A 20885-nucleotide genomic window follows, 5' to 3' on the forward strand; every position below is an offset into this window, starting at 1 on the left:
GTGTACTCTGCCCAGCTTGTGAAGAGGAGGATGAGACGGCGGACCACTTCCTGTGTGTCTGCCCCGCCTTCGCCCGAATCAGGTTTGAGGTCTTTGGCACTGATGTGTTAAGAAGCGACCATCTTGGCTCCTTGGCACCACAAGATCTACTCAGATTTCTTCGGAGATCGGGTAGATTTAAAGAAAATTAAAAGGGAATCCAAGTGTAGTACAATGGACTCAATTAATGTCTGAGTGCTGCACTTGCTAGTTGTCCCGACAAAAAAAAAAAAAAAAAAAACAAAAAAAAAAAGCACTCGCTTTATGCCTCTGCATGCGTATGTTTCCAAAGCTAACTACAAGAACAAAATACATTCATAGGCGCAGGCGTAGCGGTCATGATTTTTTTAGTTCCAACGGCGCTGAAAAGTCCAAAATATTCTATTACACTAACAATTTCTCATATTATAACAATTTCTCACACGACTTCGATTTTGGCATGGATTAAGTCATTGCGATTTACCTAATTTTTTAAACACACTTTTATTAGGTCGGGTTGTATGTATGTATGTATGTATGCATGTAACGGAATCTTTGAGCTTAATTTTCACTGGCTTCTAAAAATCTGATCGACTTGAAATTTTGCACACCTATCAAGGACCGATGACAATGCAATAATTTGATAAAAGTTTTCCATTATCCTTATTAGGATTGCCAGGATTAATATATTCTTTTTTTACCTGTGGGCAAAAAGTAAGGTGAATTTGGTTGTAAAATGAAAAATCTTTTTTAACACACTTTTATTAGGTCGGGTTGTATGTATGTATGTATGTATGTATGTATGTATGTATGTATGTATGTATGTATGCATGTAACGGAATCTTTGAGCTTAATTTTTACTGGCTTCTAAAAATTTGATCGACTTGAAATTTTGCACACCTATCAAGGACCGATGACAATGCAATAATTTGATAAAAGTTTTCCATTATCCTTATTAGGATTGCCAGGATTAATATATTCTTTTTTTTACCTGTGGGCAAAAAGTAAGGTGAATTTGGCTGTAAAATGAAAAATCTTTTTTTATTCTTGTAAATCAGTTTCTCAGGCTCCCTCCACGAAATAAGTTCTTCATCCCGATTACTTCTTTATCACGGCCGATAACTGCATAGCCTTAGACTCACAGTCGATAAGAAAGGAATTAAATATAACACGAATATATCGAATCATTTATTCACTGACTGCAATGATCACAATAATTTTCATTCATAATAAACAAAAAATAGTTTAAAGAAACTAAAAAACACGCTTTTTTGCTAATCGAACTAAAAAGTAGAAAATAAAAAATAGTTTAAAAAAACTGAAAAACACGCTTTTATTGCTAATCGAACTAAAAAGTAGAAAATAAATTTTAATGACAAAGAGACCTATAATGAAGTAATAGCAAATCGAACGATCAGTCATAGTCAACTACCTCAGAACAGAATTCTCTCTTCTGCATGAGTGCTGCATTCAAGCGGTCCAGTTGTTGGCAGTACAGGTCCGAATTGAGCGTTTGGCCATAGGGGAGCAGCGCATAGTGGATGATTCCTTGCCAATCCCACCAAACACACAGAAGAACCTTCCTGGCCGTCAATCCAGGCTTGGCCACGTCTGGGCAGCGGCAGCTTCACCGCTTTTCGACCACGACCGTTTGCGCTTCACGTTGTCATAAGTGACCCACTTTTCATCGCCAGTCACCATCCGCTTCAAAAACGGGTCGATTTTGTTGAGATTCAGAAGCGATTCGCATGCATCCATACGGGAAAAAATGTTTTTTTGCGTCAAGTCGTGTGGCACCCATACATCGAGCTTCTTTTTGAATCCAAGCTTCTTCAAATGGTTTATAACGGTTTGATGACTCATGACCAGCTCTTGGCCGATGCTACGGCTGCTACTATGCCGGTCTCTTTCGATCAATTCATGTTTGCCTTTATCGTAGTAGTACTGTAAAATATGCCGTATTTTCTCTTTATTTTGCTCCATGTTTGCGACGCTATAACTCACGAACGACTAGAAGCAAACAACAATTAATCAAACATGTGTTAGCACGTGAAAAGAGCTTTCCAAAAAGCTCTAGCGTGAACCGATGCGACGAATACAACTAGAACTACGCGCTTGCAAAGACAAGGTTGCGGAAATACCGCGAGACTTTTTTGACAACCTTTTTTATAAGAGAAAGTCATGTTAGTTACACTATTTATAACTCGAGAACGGCTGAACCGATTTGGCTGAAAATTGGTGGAGAGGTAGTTTAGAACCAGGAGACGGACATCGGATAATTTTATCCCATTCGAACGTGTTTCCGTGAAGTCACTATAAAATGTGGTATAACAAAAACGCATCTGATATGGAATAACAAAACGCAAATGACAGCTAACGTAATTTTGCCTATGGTTAAGTATATTAGAAAATTTGATAACGCGACCAAGACGATCGAATCTTTCCCGACAAAGCCGTAATGCAAGAAGGATACGAAACATTGCGAATGAAACGACTGAAGAAGGACAAGGAATTGCCTGTGAAGAGCGCCGTGTTAGTATGGCTCGACTTCGTGCTTCTCAATCACAAGAGCAAAGCGAGGCAGCCAGTGAAACGGCTCCGTTGGTAATGCGAAATCGTCGAGCGAATAACAGAGATCAACAAGTAGATCATTTTCGACGCACAAGAAGAGAATTATTAAGTACTGATTTGAATCGAGCAGCGTTTCGATATGATTGCAACACTGATTCCTGCTTGCATCTTAGCGTTTGCATTGGGCCAATGAACGTTGTTTGCGAGTATTTTGGCGCATTGAAGTTTTCCGTAGAAACGCCCGGATTGTGCTGCCTTAGTGGAAGAGTGTAATTACCATTATTGACTTTTTTGGAGGCGCAATGATTTTACTGTCTGGCGACTTCGAAACACTGCCAGAAATTCCAACATCAACGGCTGCTGACGAAATAAACGCTTGCCTCAAATCATCGAATCTATGGCGCTATGTGAAAAAACTTCAGCTGACACCAAAGATGAGAATTGCATTACTTAATGATACATCTACTGAAGATTTCTCTGAGCAATTACTGACTATCGGTAATGGTCGAGTACCTGTCGACGACTCGAGCAGATTGATTTCATTTGCTCAGAATTTCTTGAACTTTGTCTCATCGAAAGACGAACTTATGAATAAAAAAATGTGATTTACGCGACGATACTCAAAGGAAAATTCGAAGGTGAAGAAGTTCTCATTCCGAGGATTCCGATAATCCCAACCGATCTTCCGTTTGAATTTAAAAGACTTCAATTTCCGATCTGTCTTGCATTCGCTATGACCATTAACAAATCACAACGCCAATCCTTGAAAGTTTGTAGTCTGAATCTAGAAAATCAATGTTTCTCACATGGTCAATTATATGTGGCATGTTCACGGGTCGGAAAACCATCTGCGTTGTTTGTTCTTGCACCTGATAATAAAACCAAAAATGTCTTGTATCACAAGGTGCTTAACTGAAGAGTGCAATCTATTATATTATATTAAAGCTTCATTGAAATGCTTGATTAATAAAAAAATTATCTTAATAAAATCAAAAATCTGCTTTTCTATTGCCTCTAGAGCGGAACAAAGGTCGTCGGGTCAGCTAGAATATATATGTATAAGAACCTGAAATAAACAAAACTGTAAAACCCTGAACAACATATGCAAAAGGTAGCCAATACGATTATTAATTACCTATGTGAACGGGGAACTCTTTTCGTAGGTTGTAAGTACATTTTTTTATTATAATTTATGTTGAACCTTTTGCGATCTGATACTATTTACCTCATTTCCCAAGAGCCACTTTGTATTTTTAAACAGAAGAACAGTTAAAAGAAAATCTAATAAATTTGGTTAAACAGTCGGGAAATATTTTTTGTGTTTTTTCTTTTAAAACGGACAACATAAAACTTCTACGACCTGCAATGTGAGCATATTTTGCGAAGAGCTGACGGTACCACACCATGTGGAGTCGACACACTTCACAAACCCTGTCTTCAGGAATAACAAGCCTTAAATCGCTGTCATCTGTGAAGTTTTTGAATCTAATCAGGGCTTCTGAATGTGACTTCAGCTCTCCTTTCTTTTTCGTCATGGCGTGGGTGCATTTTTCACATTTGAGCTTACACAGCACTTTTTGGTAAATACCATAACCAGTGAAATAACGCTGCACTTGTACCTCAGCTAGTCTCTTCGAAAACGAGATCCTCATTTTTCTGGTCTCCTACTTCTGTCTCAAGATGACGATCCTCGGGGTCTACATTCCAATTTAATTTATGTTGCCATCGTCTGTACAGTTTGAACATTTTTTCTCAAATATCTGGCGTAAAATTTTGTTTGAGAGTAGTCGCGCTACTATATAATGCACTTGATTAGCTGTTGGTTGGTTGGGTATTCATACCCTGACTACCTCGTATGCGATAAAAAAAGTTTTCTAACGCATCTTGACTTATTTCTCAGGTGAAAATAAATTTTAAGGACCTTTATTCGATAACAAGTTCCTCGCATAACTTTTACATCACTAAAACCTTCGATACATTTTACGTGTGCTTTTCCCGGCAACTTATAGGTATGTAGGTAAGATGGCAAGAGTACCCCAGGTACATTTCAAGTAGCCCTTACGTGCCATTTCGATACCATAATGTGGATCACTACCTGTGAAAAGATTTAGGGAAGAGAAAACCCGTCTACAGCAATGCAGTGCTGTTGATGTGGTGGAGGAGGGAAAAGGGATGTAGGCTGGATAATTTCTTCAAGTCATCCCCAAAGGGCACGCTTATTAATCTCAAGCGCCTAGCCGCCGGAGCCGGACATTTGCAGAGAAAGTGTTCCACAGTCTCATCCACTGCAGGATCCCCACAGCTTCTGCAATAGATATTGTACGGAATTCCAAGCTTCTCCGTATGAGTACCGATCACCCAGTGACCAGTGAACACCGCAATGAGTTTGGAAATTGAATGGCGGGGGATTCCCATCACCTCAAGGGGTAACACCACTGTAGAAATTTCAAAAAATTAATTTTTTTTTATAAGCTTAAAAAATTCTTTGAACCTTTTAAAATACAGAACAAAAAGTTTTATACGTTACCGAAGTCTATTTCATAAATATTTTAAGCTTTTAACCAAGCGTTAGTGACTGCTACCTAACGACTTCTCCAAATTTCCAAACTTTAAACGCGTTTTTCTCAAAACACGTTTTCTGAAATTGGCACGCAGCATAACTCAAACAATTTTAAATATTTTTAATCAGGTTTTTCACTACGTCTGTATAATAACCTTCTTAAGAGAAGAGCGTAGGGGATTTTCGATAGATTAATTTAAACGATTGTTATAATTATTTAAGTGCCGTTTTTTTAGTCCAAAATAGAGTTTTTTCCTTCAAATGCTTGCTAATTCCACAAATATAAATATTTTTTTAATCCCCTACGTGTTTCTCTAGCTATTCTTATCTAGATTAAGAAAAAAAATGTTTCTTTGTTCCAGATTAAAATTTGCACCCTCTGTGCTGCGTGCCGCGGAGCTCCTTCAAGAGAAACCACATTACAAAAATGTCTCCAATGCCGCCATTTTGTAAAATTTTTCGATCAAACTTTGTAGTTTTGTAGTTTTGTATTTTAGTATATAAGTAATAACTTTCCAAATCAGAGTGATTGTTTCCTCTTTCCTTCTATACAAAAAAATTCTTTAAAAATCGTGTTTATTTTACGCGTGTACAGTGGTGTTACCCCTTAAGTGTCCTGTTTCTATCGTATTGAGCCCATAATGTTTTCGAAACAGCACACAATGAAACAGACGTCCATCTTTCTTGCGCTCTTTTTAGAAAGAAATTGTGTAGTTTCCTTTTAACGACGATCAAAGGGACACCGAAGTCTGAGAAGGGGATAGCTGTAACCGGTTCTGCCGACCCCTTCCTGGCAAGTTCATCGGCAATTTCATTTCTTTATATATTCCTGTGCCCAGGAACCCAGATAAGGGAAATGTTTCCTGCACGTTCGAGACGTTTGAGTTCCTCTTTACAGGAGTTCACCAGAAGAGAGCTGCAATACGGCGACGACAGGGCCTTGACCACAGCTTGACTATTGGAAAAAATATTAATGTCTCCCTCCCAACAGGGAACCCGAAGCATTTTGCATTCTTGCAGGATCGCGAAGACCTCTGCTTGAAAAACGCTGCTTGTTTCCGGCAGTTTAAAAGATACCGAAATGCTGGCTGATTTAAAGTAAACCCTCGCTCCCACTCCAGGCTCCATTTTGGATCCGTCAGTGAAAACAGAGGTTTCCATGTCCGTACCGACTTTCCTCTCTTTCCAATCTTGCCTGCTCGGAAAGATAGCCCTAGCACAACCCTCAAAGCGGATGAATAGGTCAGTGCGAAGGAAGGGGAGATCTGCTTCAAGATGCTACTATGTCCTACAGGAAATTGTCTCCGAAGGCCAATTTCCTTCAATCTAATAGCATTCTGAGCAGCAATGGATTTAACCTGAGATCAACAGGAAGTAAGTGCAGAATAACGCTGAGCGCAGCAGTAGAACATGTTCTACAAGCACCAGTGATGCCCACGCATGCAGTTCCCTGCACTCTCTGAAGAGCCACCCGCCAAACTAGGCAACCGTATGTCAAAATTGGCAGAACCACTAAGTTGTACATCCAAAGTACGACACGTGGCTTGAGACCCCCTTTTTCCCGAACATAGATTTACAGGCGTCTCCACTCCAGTATTACACCAAGATACTTGACTTCCGATGAAAGAGTAAGACACTGTTAAGTCTTGGAAGCTTAAAAGGTGGAGGCTTGTATTTTCTGGTGAATATCATCAACTCCGTTTTGTCAGAGTTGACTCTGAGACTGGCAGCCCATCTACTGAGTGTAGCCAGAGCACCTTCCAAAATTTCGGCCATTACTGATGGGAAGGGACTTGAGACTATTAGGACCAAGTCATCGGCATATGCTACCACCTTTACCCCACCCCTGTTTAAGCGAGTTAAAGCTTCATCCACAGCTACTTGCCAAAGGACAGGCGAGAGGACGCCGCTCTGCGGTGTACCCTTATGTACGAATCTAGTGATTCTAGCCCTTCCTGCCACAGCATTTATTTCCCTACGACCAAGCAGGGACGAGATCCAGAGGTAGATAGGTCTTTCCACCCCTAGCCTATTTAGAGCAGTGACAATTGACTCGGCCGTAATATTATTAAAGGCGCCCTCTATATCTGTAAAGGCCGCCAAAGTGAATTGTTTTCACTCCAGAGATTTCTCTACGGTCCCTACTACCTCATGTAAGGCTGGCTCGGTAGATTTCCCTTTCAGGTAAGCGTCTTGGGCTGGAGAAAGTCTGGTTTCACAGTGCTCTGGGATGTGACAGTCGATCACTCTTTCAAACACCTTGAGAATAAAGGAGGTAAGACTTATAGGTCTGAAGTCCTTGGCCAGGACGTGGCCCCTCCTTCCTGCCTTAGGAATGAAGACCACCTTGGTTTTATTTCAGCTAGCATGAACGTAATTTAGCGAGATACACGCCAAAAAGATCTTTTGAAGAACGGGGACCACCAAGATTTTAGTCTTCTGAAGCACTACTGGCATGATACCATCGATACCTGGAGATTTGAAAGGGGAAAATCTCTCGATTGCCCAGTTTATTCTGTTGACAGACAGGACAGGTGTCAGGGACGTCGCAGGTAACCCCTCCTGCCGTTCCCGCCTTCGTTACAGACTGGAGCAATAGAATTTTTCGGGAAATGAGTATCAATAAGGATTTTTAAAGATTCGCCTGCAGATTCAGCCCAGTCCCCATTCTCTCTTTTGACAAGAGTTTTACAAGAGTGGTCATTGGATAGGACCCTGATGAGTCTGGCCGGGTCTTTAACGGATTCAATGGATTCGCGCTTCGCCTCTCTAATGGCTTTCTTATACTCTTTCAAATTTTCTCGGTAATTTTGAAAGTTCCTTATTTGGCAACATTTATTTAAGACTCTCCTAACCTTCTCTTTCAACTCGGTCAGCGTCTTGCTCCACCAGGGAGGAAAGTCTTTCTTGCTAAAAGATACTGGACAGGCCACTTTGAGGCAGTCTGATAGGACCTCTCTAAGTTTCTAACTTGCATCTCCAGTTGCTCCCTAGTGGTAGTCAAAAACTCACTCTTGTTCAGCTTCTTGCAGAAAACCCTGTGGAAAAGTTCTTTTAAGGTTCCTACGGGGTAGCAAGGTTTCCCGAACGAAATCGATTTCGAAGAGGATTATTCTGTGGTCCGAAAAAGAGTTCTTCCGGGAAACCGTCCAGTTTTCAACCCTAACAGCATATGAGTTAGTCGAAAGAGAAATATCAAGAACTTCCTCCCAACCTCTTGATATTTCCGATGCCAGGTAAACAAAAGTTGGGGTGTTGCCCTTGTTCCAGATAAGTAAATTACGGCTAAGTATAAAATCAAATAGAGACTCACCCTCAAACCTCTTGATGTTTCCGATGCAAGGAAAACAAAAGTTGGGGTGTTGCCCTTGTTCTAGATAAGTAAATTACGGCTAAGTATAAAACCAAATAGAGACTCACCCCGTTCATTGATCTAGCTGCTGCCCCAAATGGTGTATCTGGCATTTGCGTCGCATCCGATCAGGATGTTCTCTTTCTTGGGCTGGAGAGTATCCACAAAATGCTGCATCTCCTCTGGAGGCACCGATCTGTCGTGGGCCATGTAGGCAGACTCCAAGCAGAAGCAACTGCCACTGGATGGTTCCACCCTGACCACAGTCACACCCGGTGAGCTGAAATTTGATAGCAAGAAGGCATTAATTGTGTTCCTAACTAGGATAAAGGCCGTAGGCTTACTATCAGTTTGGACATAAAATAGGTCATAGGATCTGTCCCTCAGTACCAAGATTTTTTGCTGCCAGATTCAAGGCTCCTGTATCAGGCAGACATCGATGTCCTCCTCACGGAGGGTGACTCGTAGGTTATCGGTGGCTAGCTTAGAATGGCGAAGGTTTATTTGAACTACTTTTAACAAACTGTTGAAAAGTGTTGCTTACCTTTACGACTGTTCCTCCTGTTCAGAATCTGCGTTCGTCCCAGAGAACCGCAGCTCGTCGAGCAGTTTCTTAGTGTCGTCCCCCAATTTCTCCAAGGTATCATCCAGGGCAACAGAGGCGGGGAAGACCTTCACTTTGGTCAGACTGAGGCCAGAGCGAAGTTTAAGCAGCTGATTTTCGAGTGCCTCCAACGACTTCTTGTTAATCAGCAGTAATACGGCGGAGCTGTGTTGCTGAGGCTCTTCTATTTTGATGACAGACCAGTAATCCATAGGAACCTCAGGATTTTGTAGCTTGAGACACTGGACAATCTCCGAACTGTCCAGCTCCATTTTCGGCAACCAAATTCTATCTCGTGGTCGCCTAACAATTTCTGAGGCAGGGATGAGCTTTAGCGAACGCCCTTCTTAAGCGTTGCTAACCGTAACAAGGCTCTTCCCTAGAAACTTCTTGGAGTACTGATTGGCATATTTAATAACCCTACAAGCACGACAGATCTCACCCGAGTCGAAGAGAGGTGCTGGTCCCTTATTGTTTATGAGGTGTCTGACAACCATACTCGACAGCCGCCCCTCAATAGCATCCCAAAGGGGATGCCCTTCCACTATTGGACGCAAAAACCCGGCAACTGAATAGCTCAAAAAATGTAGATGTTTATTTAATCTATCAATTTTTCTTGTGTCATCCCGCCTAATCGGACACTTTAAAGGATTTTTTGACTGGAAATTTGTTGCATCCAATTCGTCAAACAGATAATTCATTTTTTAACAAACATCTGTGTGCGCATTTGATCATGTAGTCGTCACTGCTTAATAAATTCTAGGTCAAGGCCATGTCGATACCAGATGCTACCGAATTGCGCAGGACCTGAGTTGCGCGTTAAGCGCTAATTTTTTCCAAAAAACTAGTTAGTTTCGGACAATTTTTAAAATGGGAATTGCTTTGATCTATATCAAACAATTTTTTTATAACCTTGAAGCTTGTCAGTCCATCTGATGTTAAATTGTCATATTTCATTAAGGTATTTCGGACGGACTTTCTCAAGTGAAAATACATGCAAAAAATTTTTGTGTCTTCGTGCAGGAAAAAGGGGCACTTCTCAGAAATTCCTAAATTGTTAAAGATACTAGGAGGGCCCGTGATCGCAAACTATACATTTCAAATTTAACCCCATTTTCTTTAGTTGTGCGATATTTTTTCCAAAAATGGACAATAATGTGTTCGTATGTATACCAGCACTAGAGATATAATAAGGAAACACGTATTTCCATTTAGCACACAACCCCTTAACCACAAAAAATAAACATTTATTGCCAATTTTATTTTCACGTTGACCTTCCCCATGGTCTACGAACCCATCGATAACATCTTTTGCTTTATTATAGCTCAAGTCCGATTTTATGATGATTTTATTGAACAATAGAATGGTTATGCGTTCGGTGTCGGACATAGTAGAAACATTTGTTTCTAAATTCTTTAACACAGTGGCATCGAACCCCGGAACAACATATTTAATGGGGCACCAACGCGAAAGAGATGACTTGTGGGGCAAAGCAAAACCTAGATCATCACGAATAAGCGTGTATGCTTTGGACGACATATAATTAATATTTTGAGCCAATGCCTTTTCCTCCTCGCTATACCGATTTTTTTGGCCACTGACGATCATTCTTGCGAAAGTTATAGCATCACTGCTTGAAGTTTCTTCCGCAAGTACTGCACGACTACACAACTATTTATATTTTTGCTGCAGCTTATAATTTTCTCTTTCTAGTTCTTCAATTCTTTTCATTAATTAAATTTCGTTGCTCCGATAAAAACGAGCAGCCTGAGCAAATCGTTCGCGACTGCTAGTGACTTCTAAGTCCTCACAGATGTTTTTATTTTGGGAAACTTGCCTTTTTTTCTTAAGCATGGAATATTTTTCGAATTCTTCTAATGTAAGATCGTCTCCTACACCAACTGTACGATTGACATACACTTTGGCAAAAGGCGGTAATATTGGGCGGGCAAATTCAATCAGAGCCAGTACTAGGTGAGCGAATTCTACTGGACTAAAGTGACGCTTACAAATGTATAGTCTGCCAGTATCTGCTGGTTGCACGTTGCAAGCCAGGGCCCAAATCTTTCGAGCCTCTCCGCATTGTTCTGAAATATGCTCTTCGGTCTCTGAATTTTATTGATCCCATGCCATTACATTCTGCTCGTCTTATGCATATAAGACTTAAGTCCTTAGCAATTCGTATGTCTGTGTCTGTCTTTTACTTATAATATAATATTATTACTGGAGTAATTAATTGTCCCTACTTGTTGGAAATTATTCGATTTAATGCTTCCCAGCGGTCTCTAAGAAACTTCTACCCCCCTTTTATGGGGAAAACTTTAAAATTAAGTATGCCAGTAATGCTTCCATTACTCGTGCTTTACGGGACCGACCTCTCATTTCTCTCCGGCAGCCATATTAATTAATTTCCTTCTGTTAACTTGTGGTGAAAGAATGTCTGAGTTAAATTTCTTACGCTTGTTTTGTTACTAAACGTAAATGCATGAAGATGGTTCAATCCCGGCCCGTTCCTCATTTTAGGCTCTAACAAAACAGGGGTAAGAAATTCAACTCAGAAATAACTTCACCACAAGTTAACAATGGGAAATTAATTAATATGGCTGCCGTAGAGAAATGAGAGGGAGAAAATGGCACGCAAGTATGAAAAAATGTAGTTTACATTAGCTTGTGTACATAATAGATTTGCTCATTTGATATGCCCATATGATTTGTATGCATTTAGATTTGTACTTTTTGGTTTTTTTTATGAAAACTGCTAGAAATTGTATGTATGCATGTTAATATTATATATATCAGCATAAGACATATATATATTAGATTTTGAAAAATGCACGAAATTGTATGTAAGCATGTTTATATGGTATATACTAGCGTGGGACATATGTACAACACACAGTATACACGAGGCAGCGCTCTTTTTACGCGTGTGGTTGTTATTGTAAACGGTTGCATGGAGCGTACATTTTACTCACATATGTACAAGTTAACGCAGCAGTATTTATGCCTAAATTTTCATTCCATTACATACATTTCAATGGAATGCAAACATACACACATATACATATGTATATTCATACAGCAGTGGCTGCACGCCTGCATTCGCATGGAATAGAAAACATACAAATTAGCAGGCACAGCTGTAGCTGATCGCCTGCAATAATTAATCGTAACACAATGCTGCTCTTTCTAACTTAACACTTTGCTTAAATACTTCTTCTTTACATCCACACTTCGGGATAACCGAAGCAAAACCAATAGGTCAACGAACCAGAACAGGTCGTCGCTAAAAAGTACTTAAGCAAGGCCGTTTTCTTAGAAGATTACCAAAGGTTATTAGTAATAGTGCATAGTGAAAGTAAGTGTTAAAACTAACGAGAAAGTGTTTTATTTGGTAAAGTGTTCAAGTGAAGCAGTTTCCAGGCATCAACCAAAGAGATAAAAAAGTGCGTCAGAAATATTTAAGAGAAGAGATTGTTTTCACATTTTCCAACGATATTTTCACGAAAAATTTACAAAATATATATTAATTTTGCAAATGATTGATAACAAGTGAAACAGTGAATAAATGGTGTGAAAAATACACACAACAGAAATCGGCAAAAATAATTAATATTTTAGAAGTTTTTACTTAAGATATTTAAGAAAAGAGATTGTTTTCACACTTTCCGTAGATATTTTCAGGAAAAATCTAAAAAATATATATTATTTTTGCTGATCATTTCACATTTCTGTTCTGTGTAATTTTCATTTCAAAGTGTGCTCACAGTTCAATTATATTTTTAAAAGATGGCGCTAACAGTATGTCAATTTGAATTCCAGTTTAAAAACAAGAAAAGTAGCAATCAAGAGCTCAGAGAGACATAAAGAAGACCACTTTGATTCGGTAAAAGAAATGCCAAGAGGTAGAAGACATGCTAGCATCGGACGTAATACACGTCACAATAGAAATGTGCAAAATCACAGACAAAATGAAAGTGAGGAAAATCATGCTGATAGATTAAGTCAACAAAGAGATCGTACTAGGTCACGTTCTCAAAATCGGCCAATAAATATCAATTCTGTAAATTTGAATGGCGCAGCATTTCAATATAATCCACAACTTGATTATTCATCTCACAAATGCGTTGTCATGGGAAGTATGGATAAAATTTGCGGATTTTGTCAAGCATTGAAATTCAAAACTGAAGCACCAGGCATGTGTTGCGCTGCAGGAAAAGTTCGTTTACCCGACATGCAATATCCGCCCGAACCATTAGCTACATTATTATCGGGAACATCACCCGATTCCAAACATTTTCTTGAAAAAATTTCCACATATAATTCATGTTTTCAAATGACATCTTTTGGTGCTGGAAAAATTATAACCGATAACTTCATGCCAACGTTCAAGGTAATACATAAACTTCAACGTTCAACAACATTCGCTGACACATCTAATGAATCATTAGATTTTATGGACACAAATTATGGCTTTTTTCAGATTCAAGGGCAAGCATATCACTTAAGAGGTTCATTACTACCACTACCCGAACAAATGTAAAAATTTTTGCAAATTTATTTCATTAATGACAACGATGATGAACTTGAAGCACGGTTTGCATTTTCCAGAAATATAAACAGAGTCATTATGAGAGAGTTACAAGATTTATTACACACACACAATGTAATAAATCCGGCGAACATCGTGGAAGATACAATCAACCAACTTCAAGCAACGAGGTTGCAATTGTTATATCTGGAGATGAATTTCTACCAAAAGATATTGTTTTGCAAAGAAGAAATGATACACTGCAACGTGTTAATGAAACGCATCGAAAATATGATGCATTACAATATCCTCTTATGTTCTGTCGTGGTGAAGATGGTTATTCGATTGATATAAAAAAAAAATCCAGGAAATGGTCAATAAACAAATAAAACTGTAAGCGCAATGAATTATTATGCATACAGAATCATGATAAGAGAAAATCAAGAGAATCACATTTTAAAATGTCGTAAATTATTTCCTCAGTATATTGTTGACATGTATGCGAAAATAGAAACAGAACGATTGAATTACATTAGATTCAACCAAATTAAATTACGCTGTGACGAATACATACATTTGCGAGATGCAATTAACAACGATACCAACGTTAATAACATTGATCAAATGGTAATATTACCTTCATTGTATACAGGCAGTCCAAGGCATATGCATGAATACGCCCAAGATGCAATGTGTTATGTCAGAAATTATGGTCGACCCGACTTATTCATAACTTTCACATGCAACCCGAAATGGGGTGATATTAAGAATCATTAATATACTGGGCAATCAGCTACTGATGACATTACTGCAAGAGTGTTTAGACGAAAGCTACAGTCTCTAACCCTACATTAGGCACGTGGTCTACAATCGTAGACCACTTCTTTTCAAAGTCGTGCAACTCCTTAAATTTGTATCTTAAATTACATAAGCTTTTTAATAGCTGTTTATAATTAATCTCTTTATCCAATTAGTGCATTCAGTGCGGGTTTGACGTGCAGTTGTAAATTTTATCAAGGTCTGAACAGTGCTGTGGTGCGATTCACTAACACATTTTATCGATATTCGCTTTGTTATCTTTCCTTAACCACAATTTTTACGATTTTGCTATTCAGTAACCCATTTCATTACGAAAATCGACAAGACAAAATCAGCTGTTTGGTTAACCTGTCGATTATCGCGAACTAAACGACAATAATTTTGGTGTTGTTAAATCAAACGATAAAAAAGAATTAGTGATTTTAATCAAAACTGTGAAATTAGATGAAAAAAAACTTATTTAAAAAGCGTGAGTATGGCGTTTGAGTATTTGGCTTACGATTTATCGCGTGGAGAGGAGGAAGTGAGCCCTCAAATAGTTGATCGAAGTTTGCTCCGGCATGTGGACAATCCTTTCGATTTGGATGCAGGGGAGTTCCAGAAGTTATTCCGTTTAACTCCAGACTTGACTGAGGACGTAGTTTCGCAGCTTGACAGCCATCTGAGAGGTTCCAGAGTAACAGCGATTTCGACTGAAAAACAGGTAAATTTGGTAACATTCAAGCTAATTCAGTTCTAAATTCTGCCTTTATACAACTAGGTTCTAGCTGCACTGCGATTTTTTGCAACCGGGTGTTATCAACGACCCGTAGGTGAGCAATGGGGAATATCTATGAGCCAGTCGTCCGTTAGCCGTAGCATTCATCGGGTAACAGCTGCAATCAACAGCTCCATGTTTTACGCAAAGGTGAGATTTCCCATGACCCAAGTGGAGCGGCAAGCGGCAAAAGAAATTTTTGCTTCAGCAACCTCCCCGTTTGTGGGAGGTACCATTGGAGCTATCGATTGCACGCACTTGTCAATTTTGGCCCCGAAACGTCATGAAGAAGCGTATGTCAACCACCACGGCTACCATTCGCTTAATGTCCAAATGGTAACAACATAATTTGTAAAGTATTCAAGAATCAAGATTCCCTTTTAATGTTTTACAGATATGTGATCCTACACTTAAAATTTTAAACGTAAATGCCAAATTTCCGGGAGCACGGCACGATGCATACATTTGGAGTTCCTCTGCGGTGCGAATGGTTATGCAACGGAATTTTGAAATTGGAAACCATAACTTATTTTTGATTGGTAGGCTTTTTAATCAATTAATAAATATATTTAAATAAAAATAAGGGAATTAAAAATCAAAAATTCTCTGCAGGTGATTCCGGGTACCCTTTGGAGCCTTGGCTGATGACTCCTCTAACAAACCAACCGGAAGGTACTCCGAAATTCTTGTACAATGAGGCATTGTGCAAAGCTCGTAACCCAGTTGAGAGACTTTTTGGTGTTCTTAAGGCAACGTGGCGGTGCTTGTCTCAACAAAGGACACTCTTGTACGATCCAGGATTTACTGGACAAGTAGTTAACGCGTGCTCTGTTTTACATAATATTCGTTTAGGAGAAGGAATATACCAGACCGAAAATGAATTCACAGAGCCCAGAACAAACGACATTTTTGTAAACCAAGATGCACCATCCTCAACAGCAAAGCGCATCCAAGACCGACTGATTGCTAATTTTTTTACTTAAATACTACTTTCACTCATAATCATTCCGCATACATATCTATGTTAACACTCGGGTATAAATAGTTAAAACATTTTCATATTTATTGTTAAAACCTTTTATTGAACAAAATTATATGCAGATTCAATAAAAACAATTCAGTCTTTAACTTCAGTTTACATACAGTTTTAGGTTACAGGCACATAAATCTATTTATGTATATAGGTATGCATAAGCGTATGTACACATGGTTTATAAATTCAAAGATCAGTCTATTTGTAAAAACGAAAACAATACATTTTAATTCATTTAATTAATGTTACTTAACATTACCACAGCATGTTTACTTATAAAAAATAAAAATAAAAAGTAACTTCAGGTACTAAAAAAAAAAATTATGTATATATGTACATAAAAAGGAACTGCGGAATTTGTTTCTAATCTACATACGGTAGATTGCATTCGTTAGATTGTTGAATGCTTCTGCGGTAGCGCTTAGACCATTCCCCAATACGGCTATTGCCTCCGCCAGCATTTTATTCGCCTGGGCATTTGCAGAGCTGCTTTCGGCTAAGATCTATTAAAAAATAGCAAGAACAATTAATAAAATGCCACTTTTATGTGTTGAAAATAAATTACCTTTAAAGCATCTGCTTGTTGTTTCGCGACTTCTACTGTTTCTCTACTCGACTGGGCTAGCATCTATTAAAAAACAATCACCAATGGAAAAACATAATAAAATTATTTTACATTAAGTTCAAAAGAAATTACCTTTAGTGCATCTGCCTGTTTTTCTGCAATTTCTAAAAATTTCTTCCGAGCATTACCGTCTTCTTCCATGCGCTTTCTTTTCAAGCTCGCCCGTGGTGTTCTCCTGTCTGAGATATGGGAATTACCTGACCTCAGCGTGAAATTCTCTGCCAGTGGCGTCCGTAAAGGCGACGGGGCTTCCGAAATCACCCTTTCATCTTCCACTTCGATACCCATTTGGATTACCTAAAAATTTACACACCAGTAAGTTACACTTTAAAACATACACTTCATACAATTTACCTCCTCCAGTGGAATATTTTCAGGGGTTGAATCGTGGCCCTTCATATACTCCTCCCCTATGAGAGCAGACACCCGCCTCTCGAATTCCGTTAGGGGCTCCTCACTGATAGGCCTGTTTCCCGTTAAAGCTTGTTGCCTTCGCCTATTCCGTGCTTTAATGCTGGTGCGGCTTTTTAAGTCCCGCCATACCTTTTTAGGGAAATTATTAACAACTCTCTACTTTTAAGTAATAACACAATATTTTCTTACCGTTTGCCATTGATTCACCGTCTTCACCGCTCCACCCAGACTATTTAATTTTGTTGCAAACTCGCTCCACTTTTTATCGCACTCAAACTTACCATGGAGGCTGTGGAACCTAGATCCTGCTAGACCCGGGACTTCCATTAGGTAGTCAAGCAGGTGATTTAGCTGCTCGGATGTGGCACGGCTTCTTTTGGTAGCTGTCGATGTCATCCTAAAGCAATATACAAATATTATTAATAAAACAATAAATTGAAATAAGCAGTTATTTTATTGTACTTACTTTGTACATATATTTTTGGTAAAAAACACTCACTGCATTTAATAGTTTGGCGTCTATGTTTTTTTGTTTCTCTTCTTCATGTTATTCGCTCATTCTGACATTTAATTTGACAAAGATGCCACTCTCTATCAGTTTGAATAAATAGAAGAAAACAGCTGTTCAGTGTTAGTTAACATAAGTTAGTGAATAGCACAATCGACAGTGCAATCGACAAATACTGAAGAGAAAAATAACAATTTTCGAATCGATAAGAGTTAGTGAATCGCACTACTGGTCTACATATGTAGACCACGTGACTAACGACGTTACTTTTTCTTGCGGCAATATTACTTGATATATTAAATATTTGAATTAAGTTCAGGTAAGTTTTGGTTATATTTTTTTTACAAAAGTGTGCTAATTTAATTAGTTTCAGATAATATTATGTCTGATTCCAAAAAAATACGATTGGAAAGCAGCAAAAATTCTATATTCAAAAAGTACGGGTTAACTTTCAAGAAGATAGAATGAATCAAGATGCAAGAGAAACCGATGACACCGAAACTCGCGCTTTCATTGGCATTTTGTTTTTGATTGGCGCTATTAGAAGCTCGAGAAAAAATCTTCATAAAATTTGGAACAATTCCCAAGGAAACGGTGTTGAATCGTGCTACCTAGCGATGAGCGAGAAACGGTTTCGATTTCTGATAAGATGACATTTGATGACATCAATACAAGACAGCAGAGAAGAGCAATTGATAAATTGGCGCCTATAAGACAACTTTTTGAAGTATTCCTGGTCAACTTTCAAAGTAATTTTATTGGTAGTGAGTTTCTTACTGTGGATGAACAACTATTCGCATTTAGAGGACGTTGCGCGTTTAAACAATACATTCCTAGTAAGCCGGCCAAGTTTGGCATTAAAACTTTCGCGATGGTGGATGCAAAAACGTCTTACACTTTTAATTTGGAAACTTATGTGGAAACTCAGCCGGACGGACCATACAAACTTAGCAATAGTGCGGAAGAGATAACTCTTCGATTGGTAGAGCCAGTCGCAGGAACTAATCGCAATATTACTGGTGACAATTGGTTCAGCAGCTTATCGTTGGTTAATAATTTGCTAAAGAAAAAGCTTACATATTTGGGAACTGTGAGAAAAAATAAACGCGAAGTTCCCAAAGAATTCCTTCCCAGGAAGAATCGTAAAGAAAAGTCAAGTATTTTTGGTTTCCAAGAAAATTGTACACTAGTGTCGTACTGCCCAAAAAAAAATCGGTCAGTGATCCTGATATCATCTATGCACCATGATAACGCAATAGATGAGCAAACAAAAAAAAAAAACAATTATGATAACCGATTATAATCACACAAAAATTGGTGTAGATCTTGTGGACCAATTATGTCAGAAATATAATGTTGCAAGGAATACGTGTCGTTGGCCAATGGTAATATTTTACAATTTACTAAATATCTCTGGTATAAACGCTCTTTGTGTATATAAAGCAAATAATCCCCAAAATAATATAAAACGCAGTGATTTTCTTGAAAAATGCGCTTGGGAGCTCATTCGACCACAAATTGAAGTTAGATCAAAGAATCCTCGACTACCCAGGGAAATGAGGCAGCGAGCCCACAACCTTGTTGGCATCCCAAGCATTGCACCACAACCCACTCAATCACCAAGTAACTATGTCGGACGTTGTCATATTTGCCCTCGCAATATGAACAAATCATCCCGAAAGTCGTGTACTAAATGCGGCAGATTTGCTTGCAAAAATCATATGAGGGAAAGCTGCACGGAATGTCTCAGTGAGGAAATATAAGCAGTTTTCAGAAACCACAACATATAAGTTTTGTACTGAACTTTTATTTTTTTTATTTAAAGAAGTGAATTTTACATATTTTTATTTTAAGTTTTACGAATAATAAAAACTCTTTTGTAAATCGTCTATTAGTTATAAGAAAAAACTTTTATGAATTGCAATAAATGTTAAAAAACACATACATTCATATTTTTATTGAACTTACAGAAGATACACAAATATTTTAGTGAAAATATTAGTTTATATTCCTCACATTAAATCACAGAATATACTTATGAAGTATTATTAAGAAACACAAATAAATAACACTTTTACTCATAATATTAAAATGATCTACGATTGTAGACCACGTGCCTAACCACGTTACAAAAATCCACGTGCCTAACGAAGGGCTAATGGATTTCATTGTAAAACATAAAGTTTACGGAGATGTACAATGTTTCATGTATTCTGTGGAATGGCAAAAAAGAGGCTTGCCTCATGCGCATATTTTGATTTGGTTAAAACAAAAACTAACCACAGATAAAATTGATCATATTATATGTTCTGAAATTCCAGATATAAATGAAGATCCAGAATTACAAACTACTGTAACCAAAAACATGATTCATGGACCGTGTGGTACGTTAAATCAAAATTCTATATATATGGTTGATGGTAAATGTTCAAAAAACTACCCAAGGCAATTAATTGCTGAAACAATGACTGGAAATGATGGATATCCATTGTACCGTAGAAGATCACCAGAAGATAATGGGAAAACAGTCACTGTGAAAATAAATAATCAAGATGGGGAGATCGATAACCGCTGGATAGTTCCGTATTCCAAATTATTATCGAAAACATTTAACGCACATATAAATGTTGAATATTGTAACTCCGTAAAATCCATCAAATACAAATGCAAATATATCAATAAAGGAAGTGACATGGCAGTATTTGGAGTTGTAAATCGAAATGATGAAACTACTAATTACCAAATGGGAAGATACATTAGTAGCAACGAAACAGTTTGGAGAATATTATCATTTCCGATTCATGATTGCCATCCAGCTGTTATTCATTTGTCAGTCCATTTAGAAAATGAACAAAGTGTTTATTTCACTGAAAATACTGCTCAACAAATGGCCGAACGACCACCAGCAACAACACTAACTGCATTTTTCAACTTATGTGAAACAGATTCATTTGCAAGAACATTGCTTTATTCAAATGTTCCTAAATATTAAACTTGGAATGCATCATCAAGGTCCTGGGTACGAAGCCAACGAGGAATACCTGTAGATGGATATTCAGGTGTTCATTTGGGTGATGCAATCGGACGACTTT

At 38.2% G+C, this 20885-nt stretch overlaps 2 protein-coding genes across 2 annotated transcripts; one reads left to right on the forward strand and one right to left on the reverse strand.

The window, feature by feature from the left end:
* The first annotated feature begins 14706 nt into the window (after positions 1–14706).
* Positions 14707–16196, forward strand: LOC129249901 (putative nuclease HARBI1). The gene is made up of 4 exons (XM_054889567.1): positions 14707–15159; positions 15217–15549; positions 15608–15752; positions 15826–16196. The coding sequence occupies exons 1-4, from the start codon at positions 14932–14934 to the stop codon at positions 16194–16196; spliced, it is 1077 nt and encodes a 358-aa protein (XP_054745542.1). The 5' UTR covers positions 14707–14931.
* A 399-nt stretch (positions 16197–16595) lies between these two features.
* Positions 16596–17514, reverse strand: LOC129250828 (uncharacterized). The gene is made up of 5 exons (XM_054890411.1): positions 17475–17514; positions 17226–17414; positions 16944–17168; positions 16812–16874; positions 16596–16749 (listed from the first exon to the last, which is right to left on the reverse strand). Exons 2-5 carry the CDS (start codon positions 17268–17270, stop codon positions 16615–16617), a joined length of 468 nt encoding a protein of 155 aa, XP_054746386.1. The 5' UTR covers positions 17271–17414; positions 17475–17514; the 3' UTR covers positions 16596–16614.
* Positions 17515–20885: the final 3371 nt, after the last annotated feature.

Source organism: Anastrepha obliqua, chromosome 6 (genome assembly GCF_027943255.1).
Source record: "Anastrepha obliqua isolate idAnaObli1 chromosome 6, idAnaObli1_1.0, whole genome shotgun sequence".
Classification (NCBI taxonomy): Eukaryota; Metazoa; Arthropoda; class Insecta; order Diptera; family Tephritidae; genus Anastrepha; species Anastrepha obliqua.

What these genes read in the sequence shown, in the direction of transcription:
- LOC129249901 (XM_054889567.1), top strand. Translation starts at nt 14,932, where the DNA reads ATGGCGTTTGAGTATTTGGCTTACGATTTATCGCGTGGAGAGGAGGAA. An exon ending in CGATTTCGACTGAAAAACAG is followed by an intron (nt 15,160 to 15,216) that starts GTAAATTTGGTA and finishes TTATACAACTAG; the next exon opens with GTTCTAGCTGCACTGCGATT. An exon ending in CCATAACTTATTTTTGATTG is followed by an intron (nt 15,753 to 15,825) that starts GTAGGCTTTTTA and finishes AATTCTCTGCAG; the next exon opens with GTGATTCCGGGTACCCTTTG.
- LOC129250828 (XM_054890411.1), bottom strand. Translation starts at nt 17,270, where the DNA reads ATGAAGGGCCACGATTCAACCCCTGAAAATATTCCACTGGAGGAG. An exon ending in AAAATATTCCACTGGAGGAG is followed by an intron (nt 17,169 to 17,225) that starts GTAAATTGTATG and finishes GTAAATTTTTAG; the next exon opens with GTAATCCAAATGGGTATCGA. An exon ending in AACAAGCAGATGCTTTAAAG is followed by an intron (nt 16,750 to 16,811) that starts GTAATTTATTTT and finishes ATTTTTTAATAG; the next exon opens with ATCTTAGCCGAAAGCAGCTC.